Source organism: Columba livia, chromosome 2, assembly GCF_036013475.1.
Source record: "Columba livia isolate bColLiv1 breed racing homer chromosome 2, bColLiv1.pat.W.v2, whole genome shotgun sequence".
Lineage (NCBI taxonomy): Eukaryota > Metazoa > Chordata > Aves > Columbiformes > Columbidae > Columba > Columba livia.
Genome location: NC_088603.1, coordinates 64,449,625 through 64,474,236, shown reverse-complemented (window position 1 = coordinate 64,474,236; position 24,612 = coordinate 64,449,625). Strand labels below are relative to the sequence as shown.

Here is a 24,612-nt window from a genome sequence, read left to right as displayed (position 1 = left end):
GTGATCATACACAGAAAAAAGCCAAAGTCAGTGGAGGCTGTATGTTCAGAATGGAATTGCCACAGAATATAATAGTTTCATCAATTTTAATTTAAAAAGGAAAATGTTCTGCCTTTATTCCTAAGAAGGTAAGTTAAGGTGTATCATCTTTGAGCATGATGTTTAGAATTCTGTGCTATTCCACCAACTTGTGTTATTTAAAATAAAAATAATGCTGTATGTTTGTGAAGGAGGCAAGAGAGATACAATACATATACATATGTATCTATGAACTAGTGATGGTAATAATAGCATCACATCTTGCTGCTCAAGTTGTTTAATAGGTAATTGATAAACACTGTTAAACCTGCATCATACAAAACTAGCGTTAATTAGTTGAAGACAATACTGTTAACAATAAAATCTGTTAACAATTCTAAGTTACCATAGTCATGGAATTGTACATGAAAACACAAGCAAAGGGTATCAGAGTAGTTTCAGCCATGGTGCAAAAGCAAGAGCACTTCCCAAATGTTAACCAGTCTTGTTTGTGCTTTTCTTCCTGGGAGATCCCAGCTGTTCTACAACGTGAATGTGGTGGCCCCCAAGACTTGCTAGAGACAGAGGCAGTCCTGATTGGCACCCACCTTTTTGTCTGGCTTAGAGCTGCCACTCCTCCATGCTTCTTATTTTTACAGCAATTTTTGATTGCTTAGAATCCCTATCTTAATCACAGTCTACAAGGAGTTGTAAATTACGTGCTATTATTTCCTGGTTTTGTCAAGAAAATACTCTGACCAGCAAAGAAGGTGACCACTGAACATTCCTCATACAGCCAAATACTACTACCAAAATCCAGCCTCTGCTCATTTCAGCCTCAGGTTTGTTCTAGGTGAAGCGATGCTACTGCTTGCAAGAGAATTAATTTCCACTTCTACATGACTGACATAGCTTTGGTTGGTTTGTAAGTCGAACCACCATGAATGCTTATATTCCCGTTCACTTAAAAACAGTGACCATCATTCCCTCCCTTAATACTACCTAGCAGCCTACCTACCTATCTGTGTCATCTGTCTATCAAAAGTTTGCTGTCATGTGTCTCTGTTGGTTTGTCTGGGTTAAGGTAAGTACCACCGATACTACAGAGATTCTTCACTGTAATACCAGCTGTGCCCTCTTTTTAAAGGCTCCCATGAACTTTCAGAGCGAGTAGACAAAAAGCCTTCCACCAAGCCGAGCTTTCGCCGAACTTCTCTCTGCTGCCACTACAACTTCTTTCTGCAGAGATACAGAACAAGGGTTAGCAAAATGCAACTCCAGGCACACGGCTGCCTTAGGCTTCTCTAATGGAAACCATATTTTGTCCATATCACTAGCGTCTACAGAAATGTGATGAGGAGAAACAAGAGAGCAACCCACCTCATCAGAATAGCAGTTAACGATTCAGCAAACAGACTATTTAATTTGGGGACTGGAAGAAGCTGGAAGCAGTCAAATACGCTTCTTGCCAACAGAAACTGTTACTCAGGGGTAAGATCAATACAGATGAAGCTGGAGTGTGGACTGGATCGGTGCCATTTGCTATGGCATCTGCTCGGAGAATGGCCTCGCACTTGTGCAGGAACTGTCAGTGATGCCTGTATTCTAGGTGCTGGATTACGCACCCTAGCCTAGTTAGAAGAATTTACAGTTCCAGGTTTTCTCCATTGCATGTTTTAACAGCAAGAAGTCAGACACCATTTGTTGAAGACCAGTCATAGAATCATTTCGGTTGTAAGAGACTGTCAGGATCATCTAATCTAACCATAACCTAACTCTAGCATCAAGCCATGTCCATAAGAACCTTGTCTAAATGCCTTTTGAACACCTCCAGTCGCACACTTCCTCAGCCCAGCACGGAGGATTTCTCAGTAATCACACAGAGAACCCCATAACTCACACAGGTTATGTCAGTCACGTCCTAAGTAATTTAGATATCAGGCCATTTGAAAGCAATCTCTTTTCAATTCAGGTATCAAGTTCCAAAATTTTGGCAACTCAATAGTTCATCCACCTATAAAATGGTTTTAATTATCAGTTCAGAGGCTGACTTAAATGAAAACTATGTAAAGCACTTAAGACTTTTGCAAATGAGTAAAATACCTATGTGAGATGTTGACTGGTAGATGCAAATAAGGTAGATGTTTTGAGGCAACTGACTACAGTAATTTTTCTCACCTTTCTTGCAGATTTGACAGTGATAACAGAACTCCCAAATCTTGATAGTTCCTGTAAAATAACATTACTTGTTATAATGCTGCTAGTTTTTCTAAGTGGGACCTTTTTGTTTCTCTCTGTGGTTTGTTTTCTGGTTACTTACCTCAGGAGAAATCAGAACATACTGTGCCTGAAGAATAAAAAAAAAGAGAAAATAAAAAGTCAGTGGAGAGAACCACACTAGGAGGGTAGAAGACAAGTACAATAACCCTGGCTCCTAAACAGCAAAGGAATTCAAGAAAAACCAGGAGGAGCCAAATCACAAGGATTCAGAACCAAGTAAACCTTCTGTTTTCTGGAACTAAGCCAGAACACACAGGATATTTGTACTGGATGTAATTAATTAGCTGTCATTATGACCTCATGTCTTGACTTGATTTTTATGTTTTCTTACCCATTCCTCAGGACAGGGAGATGTCCATGATTTGCAGTGGCCTGTCACATTCCCTGAGGACGCCTGCTTCCCATTGTAAATGTAAACGTAGCCAGCTGTCCCACCAAACAGTATTGTGGTGGCGTCATTAGTTCGGAGTGGGGATGTCACAATCATTTCATCTGCAAATATTGCAAGAATGACACAACACATTGGAAGTTAATGAACGCTAAACCAAAACAGAAGTGAATTGGCATTTACATACTTCTAGATGCCACAATTCCTAATAACGATGACAGTTAAAATGTTTCAATTTCTGACTGAGTTGCCTGGGATGGGCACAATGGAATATTGGGACAGGTCAATTGAGGAAGCAGACTGTGCTCAGCACTCGTGTGAGTATGTAGGTGACCAGTCTTCCTGTTGCCCAAAATAAAACATTTCACCCTTGATCCAGCTTCATCAAGCTTTACCTAGTCCATCATTGTCCAGGTCACTTAAGAATACATCTCCTCCAAAACGAGAAAACCTCCTGTCCCCACTGAATGTGCTGAGCAAAGAAGGCTTGGTGCTGTCTGTCAGGTCATACACCAGCGCCAGTCCAGCCTGGTGCAGCACTGAGGTTATAAATGAAATCCTCGACAGGCTATCTGAAAAAAAACAAAGGTAATGGAAGCTGAGCATCAGACACCAGAACTCGGGTTTAATACTTGCAATACATTGACAGCAAGTAATCCTGGCATTACATACCATGGACAAATTTAATATAGTTTATGAAATAAGATCAAACCTTATACTGCATTGATAATTAGCATAAAACCAATCTCTTAGCAATAATACCAGGGTAAAAATGCATTCAAGTTAAAGAGTTCTACGTTTTAACTTTTCTAATTCCTTACTGCCTGCTGCCAGAATAAGGACAAAATACCTTGTTGTTTAAATTCCAATAAATATGCAGTGTACTAGCAAATCACTGCTACATAAATAATGCAAGGTAGTAATGCTGCTAAGCTAATTTTAAGGAAGGAAAAAAAAAAGGCAAGGCACTCATAGGTGATTACAGTGATTATTTCTAATATTTTTTTCCAATTATGTGGCAAATTAAAGGTCTCTTTTCTAGCTTTTAACTTGGTATCTGTTCTCTGGTCATACAGAAACAAACATCCCGAAGTAGAAATGGTTTGTGATATTCAGGACATACCTGCAGTAGGTGCACCCACCACCAAAACTGTCCTTGTGATCCCAGCCACAGACATCACACCACTGGCCAGAGACAAACCCATTCTGCCCATCGCCTGTTAGATTTTTGAAATACCTATGTCATTTCTACAGAATGTCACTTTACTTCAAATTATTCATGAGGTCCTGTACTACAGAAGGAGCCTTACCTTGTCTCCAGTTACGGCGAACCAGCGCTCTATGCTTGGTGGGTTATACCCATAGACCTTCCCAACACTCTGCCCGACATCCGATGGGAAGGGATTGCAGCTTGAATTACAATGCAGAATGTATTTGTATGTAACAACATATTTTTGTACATTTAGCGAGGATTACTCCTCTTAAAATATTTTTCCATTTTAGTTTGGAATAATAGTGGCTGCCAAATTCTAGAAATCTATTTTAGTAATTCCTATGATTGTTCTAACTAGTTATATGACATTTAGAGCACAGACTTAGCTTGTCCATCCACTACTTTATCACCCAATACATTTTTGTGTTCGGTTTGCTTTTAAAAATGCTATCTCAAAGTAAGTGCTGTCTATCAGATTATTTAGGTGAGATTACCTGTCAGCATTTCTGTGCCCTCTCTCCTCCTCCCCAAGAAAACCCAAGTAATTCTTAAGTGTCTCTAAATAACAAAGACCCTCTCTATAGATCCTACATTTATACAGTCCAAAAATTACTTTTGGTCTTTTGAAGGCAACCATGAGGCTGATGTGGCCCCCGGTGAAAATGAGTTTGACACCCCTGCTATGAGGTGGTCTAAAGACCCCTCTCTTTTCACGAGGAAGGGTGAAGGCATAAAAATATGAATTTAATAAAAATATTCTAATAAGAATGAAGAGGAAACTTCTTGAAAAGCTGGAAGTCTAATCTATTACAAATCTTAAACATTGCAGAAGCAGGGCAGAATGGAGGAGAGAGCAAGCTGTCATATACAACACACCCAGCACAACTCTTCCAGGTAGGGCTACCAATCAGTAGTAATGTTTTGTTCTCCAGCTGGCAGCTGTCAAGTGAAAATCCAAACCAAGCATAATTTTCGTCCCCCTTCACCATCCAGTTGGCATCCTGCACTGACAGAAGTCCTGTCAGACCAAAAAAATACAAATGAAATCTCAGTGTACCCTGGCACAGAAAAATCTGTTATCAGTCCTCCACTGATTCATCCTATGACAACAAGTTTCTATAAGCAAAGCTGCACTGTCCATGATACGGCACCAGCTGCTGCTAACTTCGCTTGTGCGGTCAGCTGGTGAAAGCCTGTATTCAACACAGCTGACTTGTAAATCCTTGCAATAGCCTACACAAAGTACATGAAAGCTATCAGCCAAGCCTGCCCTAAACTAGTGATTCCTTTTTAGGGATAGGATAACATTAAAACTGTTTATCGGAACTTGTAATTCTTCAAGGGTGGGAGGAGCTTCAAATAATTCTGGCTTTCACCAAAATAATTCATTCTGTGTTTTGGTTTTGCAAAAATGTCAGTCAGCAGTGTTTTGAAACCCATTTTCCTTGTGGTTTCTAATTTTACATGAAGTAGACCAAGCTACAGAAATTAAGCATTATTGGAAATCTCAACTACATTATTCTGACAAAGCTCTGAACACTTGTGTATTCTGCCCAAGCCCTATTAACTTGATGTAGCTCCATATGTGGCCTTTCCTCCATCTTTCACAACAATCCTCATCACCTGTACTCATTAGCTTGTAGCATTCCTCTTTGGCCCCTTGAAGGAGCACACAGAATGACAAAAATTCGTCTTCTGAGGTACATGTACAAATTTCCACAGAAGATCAGTGAGTCTGCCCTGGTATCACCAATACAGGGTTGAATCCATTGTTTTAGCAAGGTTTCAACACTATCTCCCACAATGTTCTCGTATCCAAGCTGGCACACTGCAGTCTGGATGGGTGGATAGCCAGGTGGGAAAAGGCTGGTTGAGATGACCACCCTAACAGGGTGGTGGTTAGTGGCTTGTGCTCTGAATGCCTGTGACAGAGTGCTTTTAGGGGTCCATCATTATTCTCATCCTATTAAACCCTTTAATTAGTATAAATTATTTGAAGATGGCAATAACATGCACTTTCATGAAGTTGGCAATTGACAGGAGGTTGTGGACTATCACTTGAGGGTAGGGCTACCACTCAGAGGGACCCAGACAGGCTGAAGGAACAGGCTGATAAGAACCTCACAAAATTCAGAGGGGACAAATGCAAATCCTTGGCCCTGGGAAAAGCGATGCTCTTGCAGCAATAGAGGCTGGGGAGCAGCTGTGTGGAAAAGGCCCTGGAGATCCTGGGTGGAAGAGAGCTGAGCTTGAGGCTCTAACAACAAAGATGGCCAACACCATCCGGGGCTATAATAAGCAGGAGCACATCAAAGAGACTGAGAGAAGCGATTGTTCCCTCTTTACTCCTCCCTAGATCACACCTATAATACATTATTCAGTTTTGGATCCAACAAAACAGGAGAGATGTTGATAAACTGGAACAAAATTAGTAGAGGGCCGCCAAGATGGTTGGGGGCTGAAGCATTTGCCCTGTAAGCAAAGGCTGAGGGACTAGGACTTATTCAACCTGGACAAGAGAAGGTTTAGAGCAGACCTAAGAGCAGCTCACCAGTACCTATGAGGAGGTTAACAAGGAGAGAGGCTCTGCCCAGGATACTGGGGTACTTAGTGCCTTCTGTGCCTCTGACTTCACCATGCACAGTGGGAGGACAACAGACAATAAGCACAGGCTGAAACAAGAGAGGCTCATACTGGCTGTAACAAGACATTTTTTTTCCCTATGAGGACAGCCAAGAAGTGGAACAGCTGCTCAGAGTGGATGTGCAGTATCTGTCACTGGAGGTTTTTAAGACCTGACTAGATAAAGCCCTGAGCAATCTGGACTGACTTCAGAGCTGTCCCCTTATTGAGTAGGAGGCTGGACTAGACACCTCCAAGATCCTTTCCAACCTGAATTATCCTATGACTAATTAGGAACAAATTAACAGTCATGTAAAATATGGGAGGGTTAATTTACCCAATAAATATTACCTTGGTCACTCCTGTTGAAATAAGAGTAAAATGCAACCACAAATCCTCTCTGCTGCCCACCACCAGGTGCATATGGAGAGCCCACAACCAGATCAGCATTTCCATCCCCATCAACATCAGCTGCCAGGAGGGACCAACCAAGATTACAGTAGGAATACTGCAATAAAAAGTTAGTTTAAGCCTGAAATGGAACGGAAACCACCAATTCTGTAACAAAATAGAGCAATTTACTTTTAAAGAGCTACCTTGGTCTGCTTCTGATCAAATTACCCTCCCACTCCCTGACTTCAATTTTGTTTTCTTTGGGTTTTTTTGGAGCACTACGCATTTTTCTGTTCACCCTGCTGCCTCCCCTGCACTGGAGTACAAGTGTCTTTCCCAGACACAACCAACCTAGGCAAGCACCTGCTTGCACCATCCCCATCAGTCTGAATTCCCTTGCAATTAGAAGTTTGATTTTAACACTCTTCTTTTTAATCCCATAAGCCCTTTTCCCCTTTATCTCTCCTCCTGTGTGTGTAGCCTTATGTCAGCCTGATCAACATACCTGACAAGTTATGGTAATATTTGGCTGAGATGCCAAGCCTCTTCCTTCTGTGCCAAAATAGACATACACCGCACCCTAAACAACAGGAAAAGTAAATACACCATGAGAGCATCTCCATGTCAGCACCAAGTATGAAATCCAAGACGAAGCACAAGGAGTGAAACAGTTCTGCAAGGGCTATTAATTTTTCCTACCAGAGCCTTCTCATTACACTGTATTTTCTACCCCAAACCGAAGAATAGCCATGCTGTAATGGGTACTGCTATAACAAGGCTACAAACTAGAGAAGTACATTTTCATCATGCTGCAGGTAAGGAGCAAGGACAGTGTACTGTATATTTATTCCTTATAAATACATTCAGGTGGCTCAAATTTTGTTAATTATTATTTAATGCAATACAACAGATACATGCAAATTTCCAAGCTAGTGGGTCTACAGAAAAGCATTTAAATTCCTGTGTAGGCAGATAAGTCAGTATCTGAAATTCTGAAGAGTTTTAAGCTTAATGGATGTGGTTTAAACCAAAACATTTTGCCTCTCAGTTTGCATGAGCCGAGAATACTCAGGGACCATTACATGGGCTTATCTAGTAAGCTGCAAGTCATTAAACCTCTGTAACTTGATTATTTTAGCAAGTGTGCCTGTGTTCACACCACATTTTAGATATCATCTGTTGGTCTGTGACAATGCTCACTGATGCATGATGTCCATTCTAGACTCTCTGTTCCTAAATAAAAAGGGTATGCTTGTATTTCATGAATGGCTCCTTACATTTCCAGCACATCAGTGCTGCAAAGTTGCAATTTGATTTGGATTTCTAATGTGCAAAAAGGACATTGAAAGAGAAATACATATAGCTGTCATTGCTGTAGTCAAAGTACCCACAAATGTTGTAAGCCTTTGTGTTTAAATTACAATAGCATTCTGAGCAACAGCAGAAATCTTCTCTCTCATTTCACTGTTTAAAAACATATGTATAAATAAAAATGTTCTGTTTGGAGAGGAAAAAAGCCCAGCAAACCCATGTGTGTGGCTTACTTTGTAAGTAAGAAACTGAGATCCCACAGAAGGTGCTCCAATGGCCAGATCTGGCACTCCATCCTCATTGAAGTCCAGGACTGCCAAGGCAGAACCAAATCTTCCTGAAGGCTAAAAGAAGAGGGATTGATCTCATGAAAATAGTGGATGTTTTCAAGGCAAAACCATCATCAAAACCTAATGCACATTTGCAATCATAGCATAAGAAAGAACTGAAAACAGACATGACAAAAACCTAACCCAAAAATTCTTCACATTTTCTTAGTGTCACTGTTCTCCCAAGTAATAACTGGCATACTAATACACTAACTTGCAGTCAACTGTTATGTTGGAGGATGTGGAGGTGCTAAAATACACAATAACTGAACATGATATGGTGCTGCTTCACTATTTCCTCTTCTAAGTCTAGTGACCATTGATGTTAAGCTTATGATCTTTCCTGTTAGCAGCATTATAGCTGTGAACCACTAAAACACTCTGTAAGAAGACAACGGCTGTTACTCCACAGTTCATAGCCAGAGAAACAGATTAAAAGGAGACGTATTTCATCTCCCTCTATTCTCTTCTTTGTGAATAAAGGTATTTTCTACAAAGGATCACCTTTATTACTTGAAAAGGTCATTGGATCCTGCTTTTCAGTTACAAGCCAGTCACTGTCATATCAAATCATAGTTTTCCATTTTTTTTAAAGAACGTGTACTCTTAGTAAAGGCAAGCAATGGTTTTATGATAAGTTATCAATTAATGAAAAAATGTAGCTTCAAAGGAATTGAAATTTATATTGAATTAATAATTTTAGGTGAAAAAGGCACAGAAAAATCACAATATTTTCTTAAATGCAGGGACTTGAATGTGCTATACTGTGATGTACAGAGAGACTCCCTCAGTTTTATTTGAGGGCAAATTATGTTCTTAAGCCCCTCTTCTCTGGCACAGTAATAATAGTGAACCTACAGCTCACCATTGCTTTAACTCCTCCTGTGACTTAAGTAAGGGTTATTTTTCTTGAAACGCATATGACATCCTTTTACCAGGAGAGGTATTTGCTTGGTGAAAACTTAGCACATTCACAGGCAAAAACATTTAAATGACAAACATCTGACTTGACCCCTCACCTGATAACCCTGTAGTATTTGATCGGCTTTCCCATCTAGATTCATGTCCTCTGGTGGCAAACCTGACTGGTTTCCATAGACCACGTACACCCGTCCTATCTGAACACGGCCCAGTGTGCTGTACCCTGGTGCTCCAACCACCAGATCTCCATATCCATCCTGGTTTAGATCAGCTGAGACCACTGCCCTGCATAGCAAGGGAGTCAACAAAATCATAGTATTAGCTTCCAGACTATCACAACATGAGCAGAAAATAAACACTTTTACTTTTTTCAGGTAAAACAAAACCTGTCTTTCCACCTCTGTTTTTCCAAAAATCTACACAGCATTTTTCATATTATATATTTGATTTTTACTTTCTTGAATTAAATAAAAACAGAGCCTTGAAGATTCATCTTCCATTAATGCATCTGAGATCTGCAGGAACTGCTTTTTACTTAGTGACACAAGGCACCTGAGAGCAATCAGAGCAAGCAGCATGAAGAAGGGCTGCTTGCACATAGCAACAGAATACAAAAGATGAAATTAAGTACCTTTTTAACTGAACCTCTGATTTAACCAATAGACTTAACAGTAGATAAGCAAAGAGGTGACAGGTCTCAGTAACATGTTGGAGTTCAGAGATGGAATGTGGAGAGAAAATAATTAATTACTGTTAATTTCACTGCTGCAAAGTAAATTCAAGAATTAAATCTTTGGGTTTTGAGTCAGAAGAAATAACACAAGATGAGCAGCAATGCAAATTTCTTTTATTACCCTTTTACAACCCTCCCAAAGAAAGGGGTTGTCTGACTAGAATTCCAGCCAAATGGAAATTTTGCTCTTGATACATTTTTATTCAGTACCTACAGAAAGAGGCTTATACTAACACCTGAAAGGAAGGTCTTACAGATTAACATCTTGTTCTGGCCAGACAACATAAGCCATTCAGCCAAATTTGTACCACTAATTGATTTGAACAGTCACTTTTTAAAGAGTATGCAAAGAATAAGTATTAATATTTTGGTGGGTACTCAAAATTTTCAGAAATTAAGGGGCAAGTGGGAGGAAAAGAACTACCAACCATCCAAGTCTAGCATAAGGTGTAGTCAGAAAATATGAAGCTGTGGGTTTGGAGATGTGCTTAGAAGATTTCTGATGTGTAGCTGCTAACATTCTCCAGGCATAGGTTGTAAAGGCACGTTTTATCAAGTGGAGGGAATTCTGAAATAAAAATAATAAAGAGACACAAGAACAGCCACAACACAGGCTGAAACGCTAGAACATTATGGAGTACCTCAAATGCAAGTCACCAACAGCACAAATCATCACATTGATGTAAGCAGATCTGATTCAGGTCATACACACCATTTTAGAAAGAGATAAAAATTTGTATGCTTTAAATGGAGTACTGCTAATTGTTCACTGGGGGACTTCTCAACCCCCAAAAGTGATCATTTGATTCTGTAAAATGTAAATACTAATGCGTAAATACTAAAAATCTATTTTGTCATTTTTGGCACTGCAAGATGTATTGTAACTTCACTATACAACAACCGAAGTGGAAAAATTTAGTATTTATGACATACATACAAATATATAGCTTAATAACGGTACTGGTATCTCCATGAAGTGAAGTCAGGGGCTAATGCTAACATGCAGACATGCTGCTCCATCACGCAGCATTTTGGACAGATATTAAAACAATTTTATACAGAGCCGAATTTTACCAGACACCTCTGAATTTCTCACTTACTGTTGCCCAAGACTGTATGTCGAAGTGAACTCCTCTCTCTGTATAATTTATATTCTTTTCAAGTGTTTTTGTAAGCAAAGAAGTTGCATTCTTTTGATGTTCATGTTTTGATTGCTTGTTTCTGCTAAAATAAAGAAGGCAGTAATAACAATTTATACAACTGAATTAATGACTTGACTATTATGATAAAGCTAGGAGAAACAAATGTATTGCATGCAATCAAGTGGCCATTTCTCCCATGTATAAATGGAATTCTCAAAAGACACCAGTTAAGTTGGTATCTCTTGAGATGTTTGGTAGAGGAATATATACACTTGTGCCCCAAACAGCTGAGTTCCATATTTCTGTTCATAAATCAGGAGAGAATTTAGCTATGGTAAGGGTAAACATGAATCAGCAGTTTCAAGATTAGCAGAACAAAGAGTGACAACCAAATAAAGTGTGAAGATTTAGCACTTCAAGTGCTAGGTAAGTCTTTGTGTCCTTGGGCTGGAAGGTAAAAGTCTCTCCTAGGCTCTCTGCAGTTCCCCTTTATGAAGCTTACTTATTCACATTAAGAGAATCTCAAATTCACACACAGAAAGATAATCCAAGAGATCTCCAATTTTCAATAGCTCACTGTCCATATTAGCAGAGGACTCCCATCAGCAAATCTTTGAACCCTCAGAGCTGTACTTACACATAGTTGCCCTTGTGTTCTCTTGTGCAGTTTATAAACAGAGGGTTCTCGGGCAGGAAGCAGCCACTAAAGAAGTACGCAGAATACAGTTTAAAGATTTTCATGCAATAGAAGTGAAACTAAAAATACAACTTTTATCCTCACTGATTCTCCTGTTAGAAGTCATCAGTTTTCTCAAGTAACCCTGATTATTCAAAATCAGAACATCATTATAATCCTTAGAAATCCCTTTTATGTTTATTTTCATGATCTTGATTAGATTCTATATGAATCTCACACGTCTTTACATAACTCTAAAGGAGTTATCGTAATTTATAGTAACATGTCCTGCAATTTCTGTTAATCTAAAGCACTTTTAATGAAAGTGCCATTCTGGAACAAAGAACACAACAGATTATGCCGTATTGTCTTTCAAACATCATTTCCCAAAATAGCTACAGTGATATTTTCCATATCAATGGATGAATTAATTGACACTGTTAGTCTTATGAAATTATTTACAGTAAGGTTACACTTGTGACAGAGCAGTACAAGGCTTCTATAAAATTATGATATTCGGAGTGCAAGCCTGTGCTTCCTATACTAGAGTATTTACTCTTTCTCATCCTATTTACCATAAATGTCTGAAGGCAGTGTCTGATCTCCCCTAGGAAAGGGCACCTTTGCTGCCTGATGACAGCAGCCAGAAGGTGCAATCACAGCTCAGACTGCCAGGCCAGGCAGAACCTCAAGGCATGGCTACACAACATTTAAGCAGGCCCTTGACTATGGAATGCCCCAAATTTTCCCTCTCAGCCTGGGGAAAGGAATAATATGTAATGTAATAACATGTAATGTAGTAACATGTAATAAATGAGAACTCAAGGCCTGTGCAACCCTGTGCACCTGGGTAAAAGACAGCCCTTTGTCCAAGTCAGGATTTAAAGCTCAGCACCTCTTCTAGGAAAGAACCTGCCTTGAGAAGAACAATTTAATGGGTGTCAGCACTTGGCTACTGCATTTCGTATTGCAGGAAACACGCTATACCTGGTTCCATTCTCTAGCATATGGCTTGTCAGCTCAAAAATATTGTTTGTCCAGAACGCCATGTCATCCACTCCTCCAAGGAAATATTCATGAAACTTCTCCACCAGAAACGGAGATTTAATAGCATATGTTGGAAAAAGCTAAGAGACAAATAACATACTTAGTAAAATGGATTATACTGTCTTCATTCTATATGCTCATTTTTTTAAAGAAAACAGAAAACCAACCTTGGCAACAGCAAGCCTTTCTCCATGCCTGAAAAAAGAAATAATATTCAGAAATAAATTTGCTTCCTTTAATAATATTTAATTATTTAAACAGTTATTTTCAATGTTTCTGTATGGTAAATACTATGCAAGTCATTACATTTCCTTGTTGGCTGTTAATATATTTTTTAAAGCTGCAATGTGAGAAGGAATGATGCTAACTTTATGGCTCCCCTTATTTGGAAGGATTCATGATGTTCATAAATGCTGCATGACTACTGGTAATAAACTGAAATAAAGGATAGACCTAGGCTGTTCAGGATATTCAAAAGCAGACATTGCCAGATATCAAAAGTATCTTTAGAATTATTCTTGGACTTCAAAGGATCTATCTAAAGTGTCGGTAAGCCATCTATTTAGGTATGTACACTACTCCTTCAGTACACGATAAGTATTTTGCTACCATGCCACAATGCAATGGTACTTGAGGATACAGCTGTTTACAAAGAAATAGGCATAAATATGTTAAATGCATAAATTCGTTAAATAGCTAAGATACTGAATCTGTGGTGTAATAATGAATTTAACAGTCATTAAGCAGTCCAAATCTGTATTCTAGCCACTAAAAAAAACCTAAATGTCTTAAGATTTTGAGGTCTAGTAGGGAGTCTATATTGCTGGCCTCAATGCATAAGGCATTTCAAATAGGATTATCATCATTTTCCTACATATGTTTCACTTATGACAACCCAAACAAAGCTATTCAACTTACAGTTCAAGAAACAGCAGGTAAGTACAGTCAGTAATTGTGCTTTCAGTTATGATCTCTCTTCCATAAAATTCCTTATAAATAGCTGCTAGGTCTTTGACAGGTACATACCTAAAAACAAGACAAAGGTATTAAAACGAGAGTTTTTCCACATCACCCGATAAAAGATTACAGCTTCTGTAATAGCAATAGCCTGCTTTAAAATATTCTAAATTTCGAAACACTACAGAAGGTCATGAAGATTTACAAACGCCAGAAAGACCAGGTCTGCAGGTGCAGTCACTCTTTGCACGCCACTCTGCTCTTGTTTAGGTTCAAAGTCAGAAATCTGTAGAACGATTCCCTTTGGCTACTGCGTGTGGAGTTTCTGCACTCCTCACACTGTTTCCCTTACTTGGTGATCACTTAATCTTCAGCTCTCTGCTGTGCCAAAACTACTTGTAGCCAGAGACATTTCTCACAGCTATGCCGGAGTTTCAGTAATGATGAGTTGTGCCTTCTGTACCTAGATGAACTATATCCTACTTAAACAAAACTACTCAAATTACCTACTTTGTCAGCAGAACTAAAGGCATGTGAGCTTTTTATATCAGTCGAAAACTGTGAGAAAATAATTGTGTATATCTAGAACTGCTGCTTTTTTTAATGCTTTTAAAACCTGTCTGAATTCCACAGTATCTATAACCATGAACATCCTCAACTTTCAAAACTTTAAATAGAAATCTAAAAGAGATTTATTTTACCAAATTACTTAACTAATCACTAGGACATTTCAGCAAACCTTTTTCACTGATTATTTTATATATGATTACTTATAATTCCCTTCAGAGATAAATAATTTAAGCTTTCTTACTAAGTTCCTATAAGTAAAACTCTTTTTTTCTTTGGACCTTCCCATTTTTCATGTCAGGGAACAGTAAATAAACATGTGAGGAATATAAAACTCAGAAAAATTCCAATAGCCTCAGGAGTTTCTTTTGAAAGAAAGATAACGAAAGACAGCATTTTGTTAAAACACAGTGAGTATACAGAGTAAGAAGAAATAATTATTAAAGAAAGTAACCTCATTATCTTACCATTTTGATGCCAGATAACTGAAGTCCAGTTCAAACTGACTCAATACATCTCCTCCTGTGGTTGGAAGAATGAAAAAAAACCACAAAGCCTAACAAACCAAAGCCATTAAATATATATTATGGATAACAGCATGGATGAAGCTATGTATGGCTATGTTATTTGTGTTTATATAGCAGATCTTCCAACTATACATTTAGAATACATAAATGGTTCACCTGAAAGTATGCTGCATATTTTATACTTCCAAAGAATAAGAATAATGTAAAATTTAAAATCACAGTAGTGACTCCATTTAAACCTTAGCACCCTTCAGCCTGTGTTTTGGCTTTAATACAAGTGTCCATATGCCCTATCACATCTCCCAAAACATGGAGCAGGAGGACAGGTATAGCAGGGCTTTGCAAGCAATGGGAGTGAGAATATAGTGTCCATATGACTCATTCTTGGCTCCTACATTGCACAGGGTAAGAGCCAGAATCCCCCACTGTGGTTTTGAAGGGGATTAGTTATTCCAATAGAAGGATCTACAATCAGCAAACAGAAACATTACCAAAATCACCAACATTGTGAGCTTCTGAGTATGAACCATGAAAATCAATCTGGAGAAAGAGAAAAACAAGAGAACTGTACGTTTATTTTACTCATCCTTCCATACAAACATATTACAGAAACAAATTGTATAAGCAGCCCTGAGTTTACATGTCCCAAACCTGACCAACTTCATTCTTACAGAGTTTGTGACATTATGTCTCTCTGAAAATTTTCCCAAAACAGGGCTCCAGCTTTTTTCGTCCCTCCCCAACAGATTCCAAAGCTAACCTATCAATTTCAGTAAATCCAGTTATATCAGTAATAAAATAATACAGGCTTACTTCTCCCATGGCCTTTAGAAATCCTTGGTCGATGCCCAGGCTATGCCAGCTAACATCTGCCACCATATGTGAGGCGATTCCGAACAGGAAAGCCACCAGCTTCTCCGTAGCCTACACAACAACAATCCACTTGCAGTAACATCAGTAATTTTACTCCTGTCTTTAAGAAGAGGTGAGCATTTTGTGTAAAGGGCATTTTACAATGATATGGGTGAGAAACTCTTAAAATCCAAGAACTTAGCATGACAAAGTGTTGACCACTCATTCTTTGATGCTGGAGTCACTTTTTGTGACTTGAGAAGCTTTATTCACTTTATACAGTCCAAGGCCATAAAATTACATGGTTGATGCCAGGACAACTTGTATACTTCAAGTCAGATGTGTACTAAAGTGTTTTTCTGGACAAACACCTCCACTTCCAAACAGTGAATCCCCTTTGCCACCACGGGTGCTGTGCAGGCACACAGAGGAGAGAAAGACATCCTTGTGCAAGTGCTGTTCACCGTAAAAGCACCTGAATAAAGCCCAAGTATGAAATTACTCATTCCCACAAACAGAAAAGTTATTTGGAATAAATCTATCAGCAACGGAAATTCTGTTTCTCCAGAAAAGGCTTTTCTGCACTGAATCACTCTAAGTTCCAGAAGTCTTTCAAAAAACTGTAACTGAATCACAGTTTTTGACAAATTTATACTTCCCAAGGGTTAACAGTTGACAAGATCAATACCACTAATGGCCAGTCAAAAGGCAGGCAGACTTGTTAAGGTTTTAAAGGGTGAATGTTCTCAAATTCTGCTCCACCTGTATGACTCTCCTGTGCAGAGAAAGAACAGCAAATTCTTCTGTAAGGAAAACAATATTACCTTTAAAATAATTCTCACTTTGACAATTTATTTTTCTTCTCCTCCTGTGTAGCTCTTATACCATAAAAAAGAGCAATCTGGACTAAGTCCAAGATTTCACAAGTGAGAATACTAAAAGATGTCTGCTTTTCAAGTGGCAAACACTCAACTAGATCTGCCAATAAGGCAAGACCACCAACAACATTTGAAAATCTGGACCTATGAAAGGTATCATAAGCACCAGACCACATTGGAGACAACTGGTAGACTTAATATGGAAACTAACTTTTTTGTCTTGTAAAGATGAAAACAGGATTTCAAATTTTCCTATGTCAGCAGAGACTTTAAATGAAAAATGTGTATTTTTTCTACACTTCCCAAAGGATGAAACTGCAACAACAAGTGAAGCTGAAGAAAACTGTAGAAAGTAAAATCAAAAGTTAATCAAACTTTCTTACCTCTTCCCAAGGCTGAGGATAATTCCTTCTGATGTAGTGAATACTTGCATTGAGAAATGGTGACCAGTGAGTGTCTTCTGACACATCATGGAATATTCCTATTGCAATAAAATTATATCAGTATTTGATTTATTCTTTTTTGAGGAAAAAAAAAAAAGAAACGAAGAAAAGAAAAGGGTTTCTTCATATAAAAATATATTTTTGTTCAATTTCATATTGTATACACAATACGTTTTGCAATCCACTTATATGAGAAGAGCCAAATGAGACATATTTTTATATAATTTATACTGTCAAAAGAGATAGTAGATTTACCTTCTATGATTTTGGTTTGAAGCATCTGCAAATTTTGTGCCAGCTCCTTTTCCCTGTGCTTGTGAGCAGGTACAGTGCAATGAAAAACAGCTTCCCAAGTACAGGAGATAAAGAGAGCTGACAAAGAAGCTGTTGACTAAATAAATGCATCAAATTGTACGGCAGAAAAGCTGATGGCATGGCAGCCAACTCAAAACACCATGCTTTGGGACAGGTATCAGTTTCCATGGGGCAGAGGAGGGCTATTTCATCATCATTTTCAACAGAATGGCAACCTTGCCAAGATACAGTCAATGTAGGAGCAGAAGAAGGGCAAAGCAAAGCAGGAGAAGTCAGGTTTTCCTTTGAAGTATCAATTATTACTCTCACTTGGATTTGTGCAGAAGAGATTATGTAGGATCTAACACTGATGCTGACTTGACAAGACCAAGCACCACAATATTAAGTTCTCTAAGGTGGAAAAAGATAGGCAGGAGATAAGATTGTTCAGACCTGGAGAAAGAGTATGTATGTACACCTGGAGGAAGAGTACGCATTTCTTCATACAGAACTGTGAAACTGCAAAAGGTCAAGGTATATTAAATGCTGAAGCTGAGAGAGCAGACCTTGTGGGTGATTCAGTCACCTCCTGGCTTCATGACATTTTACAGTGCAGTTGCACTAGATAACATATGGATGGGATTTACTGGACCAAAACTAAACGTTCAGAGTAGACTTCTATATCTATGTTTGTCTCCTGCCTGGAAAGGCAGTCTGAATGGCTTTGTTCCTGATCTAGAGGCACACTGTTAAAACAGCTCATATCTGGAGAGTTACCTATTTCTTCAACTTTTTCTAAAGAGACTGCTGACAAGTGGCCCAAGTATAAAACAAGACAAAATGGACCTCAACTTTAGGGAAGGAATGTGGACTGGAGCTTGCAAATAGAGAGGCTCTGATCACTGGCCTGGTATAAGGCAGAAGTCAAAACTGTTAGAAGAAGAGGTAGATAGAAATAACCAAGTTAAGGCAGGAAATTAAGAAATCCCAGGAGAGCATCAGTCTTGACAACGAGACAAAAGCAACTAAAGTTTGTGAAAAGATGTTAGCAGAACCAGGCAGAAGACCAGGAACAGTGACCTAGTGAGTGACAGGAGACAAAACGAGTATTGAAATGCCAGAGCAGAGGGGCAATCTGGATGCATACTGAGCACCCCGACACAACAACAGAGAAGATTCCCTGTTAGGCAACACGGATGGGGCAACCTGCCTATCAGAGTATGAACCAAGGAGGTTGTAGTTGGCACAAACAACAGTCAGCATAAACAACCTATGACTGAGCAACAATGAGAAGTCTATCTGCCACTGTGTGATTTAAATCTCTAGAGCAGGTGATGAGAAAAGATGGTGAAAGTGTCCTTGGAAAGACAAACAAGGATTTTGCAGTTTGAGGCATGCAAAACAAATACTGAGATAAGTGGAGGCACTGGCACTCATCTGAAAAACGTGTAAAAGATGAGGCAACACAAAGATCCTGAGAACACTTTGAATGTAATGGATCTGAATGACCCACTAAAATAAATCACCTCCAATACTTTAGACCTTCAGTAAGATATCAACAACCAATTAGTCAGATATACTCACACAAACTACATATCACCCTAAACATCCTAATACCTCATTGTTGGAGGATTGGAGGACAGGCTGGCTTTGTCCCATTTGCTAATTTTTTTCCCTAAGACATAGAAAAAATATCATTTTGTCCTCTCAGTTTCTCCCCAATACAGTACTCAGTAATGCGAGCTAATTTAGTCAAATGGCATCCTTCTATTCAATTGCCTACACATCAGTTACATTTTTCCAGAAGTTACTTTCTAAAAGCCTTTTCAAATGTATCATTTTCTCATAAAGTTCTACAAAGAGGCTCAAAATACTAACAAAAATGATGTATGCTTTAGCAGGAAGGTATTTTGGGCCATACTTAATTTCTTACAACACAACTATTTTCAACCCTACTAAATTCTATAGGATTTTCACATAAAAGTGCAGTTGCTACAATATTTGACTTACAAGGCTTTTCTTACCACTTTTGCAGATTGGAGGATAAAAGGCATCAGGATAAATGCTCCCAGCCTGAAATGCATCTTGGTGGTTTAGTAATAACTAGGAAAAGGATGGGGGAAAAAGGAACCAGAATGTTATTATACAGCACAAAACCACAGTTTACTGCCAATATTGAAGATAAAATTTAAATATCCAGCAAGATACAACTATTATATTGGTAAAATATGCTATTTCAGTGTTGTTACCATCCCCCATAATTTCCCCTCTCCACCCCCTGCCACCAAGTCCTTGTAAGTGAAACTAAACTAAACTAAACAGTATACACTGTAATTTGAAAAGCTATTTAGGAAAGTATTTGTATAACCTAAGGTGCTGGTGAAATCACCTTTGGAAGGTGCCCTCCTCCTCTTAGACTAGACACGAAGCCTGAGCTGCCAACTTCCATCCTGTGAATCACAGCATAGCTGTCTACACCAGACAATGTAAATACTTCCCTTGAGTGATCTACTTTGATAAAAGATCAAGTTTTACAAAATAGTCTTCTTTATATCATCTTTAAGCACAAAACACACGTGTTTTGTTTATGTGTTTATTAAAACTGTCCACATGCTAACAGTGATCTGCTGGATACAGCCCATGAAAGGAAAAGCTATTTGCAGCATTCAGAAATCAGGTATATGACATGTGGTAGACTAAATTCAAAGCCTTACGGTAATTTTGCTGTTCTTATGTTTATTAAATCTGCTTTCCAAAAGTCCTCTACTGATTCTTCTAATACAACTACTCACAGAGGGTATGATTTAAGAAGATGGGAAAACATGCGAGAAACTACACACAGTACATACACATTATTAGAATTGCTACATATTTTTAACAGTATTCGGTAGTCAAATGATTTTCAACAAAAAAGGTTAAAATACAGCCTAGGCACAGTATTTACATGCATATTACTGAGAATAAATAATAAAGAAAAGAAGACAGAAAAACATTCAGAAGAAAAGTGTACAAAATTAAGCAACAATGCACTTCCTACCTGTCTATAATTAACATTCCCTTCATGCTTAATGAAAAATTCCAGAGCTCTATGTGCTGAAAAACAACATATTGAAGTATTGATTTACAGGTACACTGTGGCCAGGCCCATGTTTGGGTATAAGCATTATCAAAACCAGAATAACCCGCATTGCAATATCTAAGCCAAGTGGCACAGGTGCATGAAACATGATTTCTCAAAAAATTCTGTATGTGTGAGAGTGTCTGTTTTCTTACCTAGGGAGCTAATAAGGAAATGCTGTTTCTGTGGCACATCTGGGCACCGAGGTCTCATCACTCTCTCTTTAATCCCCAGCTCCCAAGCTGACCAACAAAGCCGAAATCACAGGGAAAAGGAACTACCCAAGCCCAAAACTGAACTACAGGAGAGAACTGATGAAATCACATCCAGCACATATGGAGTCCAGATCACAAAGTTCTAGCTGTAAAGGACTCACCTGAATTGTATTTAAGTTTCACTGTTGCCCTAAACATTGAAAAAGGTACCTCAGGAATCAATGGGGATATTTTACACTAATTAATTTTTAACATATACAAAAAACAACAAAAATCTAAAGTCAGCAAGGTAAATAATACTATTTATTCACTGAATAGTCAGATATTTATTGAGCAATCATAAGAAGAGAATGAAACAAAATGACATCACTTTTTGTTAATGAAGTCTCCTAATTAATGTTAGCTACCAGGGATAGTCTATTAATGCTACTCTAAAAATACCCAATGTTGCCTCTAACATTATTTGGTTGAAACTGCATGCATGGGTTATCGTCTTGGCTTCCCACAATAAGTTTTACTCCTCACTTGAAGCTATTTACAAACTAAGACTGGTCAAGACAACCCAGAATATGCTGAATTAAAACTGATCCTTACAATTTAAATGTCACACACACACAAAAACCCCAACAACAAACAAATAAATCCTCACTCTACAATAAGATCTAGACAAAACTGTGTGGGTTCAAAGGATCTTTCACTTTGAATTTTACCCACTGATCTAAATCATCCTTGTACCAATATGGTAAGATATCTGAAGGATCAATCTTGCACCAAGACAGCAATAACTTAAAAATAACAGCAAAAGTCCGTCATTTTAAGGCTCAGCCATTACAACACACATCTCTCCAGTGTCAGAGAGTCTCCATTTGGCAGTTTGCTTTTTGTGTCTCACATCCCCGAGACTTCCCTCATTACTCTTGGGGGCTCAAGTCCCACAAGTTCACCTTTACGACAAATTTCGTGGTGGATCCCCTCAGCTCCACAGAGCCCCACGGGTCTGACGGGAGCCCCTGGGAGGGAAGAGCCTCCCCACTCAGAGCTGCCCCCAGCAATCAGGCCATGCCAAGTAGGACACAGCACAGCCCTGCCGAGCACACGGAACATGACCAACATTTTGAACAGGCAGAGCTTTTCACAATTTTAAAAGTACTTTCAGAAGTCTGTCCAGGACAGACTTTGGTGCTGGGAGGAATTCCTTTCTACACTGTAGGGTTTTTTGTTTTGTTTTTGTTTGTTTTTTTCTGGAATACTCAGTGTTTGGATTTGGCAAGAGCTTTCAGTATTTTATCATCGCTGACTTTTATTTGCAAATTAACAGAAGCACTGATTTTAGCAGCATCAGAGCTCACCCCAGTTTAACGTAATTCTCAGACAAATGGAAAAAATTTGTTGTAAACTATGACCACATATTTCAGTGTACACACTACTTCTCAGTCAACCAAGATCTTTAAATTACATAAATACAAGTTTTCTGCAATATGCTTTCTTGATTAGAAAAAAAAATGACTGCTTTGTGCCAGATCTGTTTTTCTGAGTAGATTTCTTGCAAATACACTCTATTCTGCCACGTCTGTTATTTCAAGTTTTCAGAAGCTCGTATTCAGTATTCAGAGCCCCAAACTTGCAAAGACAGACACGCTCCCCTAACCTCAGGCAGTGCGACTTCTCCTACCAATTACTGCGCATTTCTTGACATATCACGCGGAAAAGTGAACAGTTGCAGGATGCAGACCAAGGGTACAACACTCAGTAAGGGAACATACTCTCAGCCTCAAATGAATGGCATGAATTATTCCAGCTTTTAACTTGTTCAAAATTTCATATATTCAGTACTTAAACTCTGAGAAGATTACCTGAATAAAGACAACATCATACGTTTTACTATCTGTTTGACCAACAAATTTAGAACCAGAAACAGAAGAGCAAACACTTAAAACTGCTAATTTATTATGAGTCAGTGTTTCAGAATAACCTCACACTACTCATGAGTGTTCTTGCAAAACCTACAGCAGAAAACAGATTAAAAAAATAAATAAATAAAATAAAACACACAGGCAAACAAATTCAAAACAGAACTATTCCCCCACTTTGATGTTCACTCAGTTCTCTCCGTGATTCTCTACAAATCTAGGCTGCTCAGGCTACAGATAGCAACCTACCAGAAAGAGACACTCAACAAAATTTTCATGTTAGTCATAGATACAATCACATTACAGCATTTTATCTATTTTACGCATGTACAGCAAAATTAATACATGTTGATTTGAAAACAGAGCTACCACAAATGATCTGTTGTTCTCTAGTTTAAATATAACAATCCCATAATTTGAGTATTCATCTTCTTCTTCCAAACCAAACTCTGTCTGCATAAGACTTGCAGACACAAACATTCCAGTTACATAATGCCTCTGTTTTAAGAGATGGAAAAACATGCAACCAAAACAATTCAAGCATTTTGCTTATAAAACCAGTAAAGTTTCAAAACTCAAAACCAAACTACAACAAATCTATCCTATGTATTGTTAACATTTTTTTTTTTAATTTTGCAGAATGCTCATTACTTTATTTCCTCCCTTCGCTTTACAGATAAATCTAAATTTACTTATCTTCCGAAGAAACTCAAAAGACAGGAAAATCAATTCTGAACATCTCTTACCTATTTCAACATGTGTTGAAATGCCACTCAGGCTACATCTTTTGCAGAAATGGCATAGTATAACCAGCAAAACAGACCAGATCTTCAAAACAGCCATGATGCTGCCTCGAACTGTGATTTTCAGAAGTCTGGAGCAGTAGCACTCTGACCTTTGAAATGTAGGTTACAGAGCATGCCTTTTCTTTCAGACATATTGCTGACACAGCAAGTAGGTGACTGCCGTATTTGAGAGGCTTATATCAATGCTTTTCTTTATCTCAGATAAAATAACTTATAAAAAAGGAAATAACCTATAGGTGTTCTCTCCTCCTGAATTCTGTAGTATCTCTGGGTTAGGGCAGTGTTACTGCCATCACTGCGCCGCAGCAGCGAGGTTTCTGTTAACATACAAAAGCACAGCAGAGAACAGCATCCCACAGTTCATCCGGCTCATGATGTGTTTGCCTTACAACAGCTATGTCAGAGTTCCCAAAAAAACAGAGCCTATTGCCAAAGTGGCATTGGTAGAAACACAATAGCTCCTTAGTTGTACGCAATACAAATTCGTAAGCTTTGGTGAGCTGACAGGACATCGCACACTTAAGTTTGGGTTTTACGATCCGGACTGAAAGCCTGATTTCTCTACAGAGGGCAACGCTGAGCGCCCCTGCCACACGTACGCTGTGAGCTTGGCTGGTTGTGCCGGGCCACGCCGCTCCCAGCGAGACGGTGGCGCCGGGCAGGGGCTCCGCACGGCCCCCGGGCCAGAGACCGACCGCGGCTGCCGCGGGAGCCGGTGGCGAGGGCCAGTGGCCCAGGGCGACCTCAGCCTCCCTGGGGCCGGTGCTCCTGCAGCCAAACCACCACGCACAAGCCCACCATCTCCCTCCGGAGCGGGGTCTCAGCGCGGCTGGGGACACCCGACTGAGAAGCCCCTCAACAGTTCCGCGCCGCTACCCCTGCAAGGGCAGAACAAACACCGCTACCCGCCCACCGGCCAGCTCCGCCGAGAGGCCGCTTTTGGCGCGGCCCCTCCTCCGGGGCGGTGCAGGC

General features: G+C 39.1%; 1 protein-coding gene across 3 annotated transcripts; it reads right to left on the bottom strand.

The window, feature by feature from the left end:
• Nucleotides 1-300: 300 nt before the first annotated feature.
• On the bottom strand, nt 301-24,603 carry GPLD1 (glycosylphosphatidylinositol specific phospholipase D1). 3 transcript variants are annotated; one of them, XM_005506027.3, is made up of 25 exons: nt 23,581-24,603; nt 20,629-20,684; nt 19,616-19,694; nt 17,238-17,335; nt 15,938-16,048; nt 15,616-15,664; nt 15,065-15,119; nt 13,992-14,099; nt 13,241-13,268; nt 13,014-13,153; nt 11,988-12,053; nt 11,309-11,432; nt 10,637-10,776; nt 9,574-9,760; nt 8,459-8,569; nt 7,420-7,494; nt 6,873-7,029; nt 4,776-4,917; nt 3,997-4,096; nt 3,810-3,903; nt 3,082-3,258; nt 2,630-2,790; nt 2,339-2,365; nt 2,197-2,247; nt 301-1,257 (listed from the first exon to the last, which is right to left on the bottom strand). In XM_005506027.3, exons 1-25 carry the CDS (start codon nt 23,675-23,677, stop codon nt 1,180-1,182), a joined length of 2,511 nt encoding a protein of 836 aa, XP_005506084.2. In that variant the 5' UTR covers nt 23,678-24,603; the 3' UTR covers nt 301-1,179. The 3 variants fall into 3 exon arrangements, with proteins under 3 accessions (XP_005506084.2, XP_064911256.1, XP_064911255.1); XM_065055184.1 differs by lacking the exon at nt 20,629-20,684 and having other exon boundaries at nt 19,602-19,694; XM_065055183.1 differs by lacking the exon at nt 20,629-20,684.
• Nucleotides 24,604-24,612: the final 9 nt, after the last annotated feature.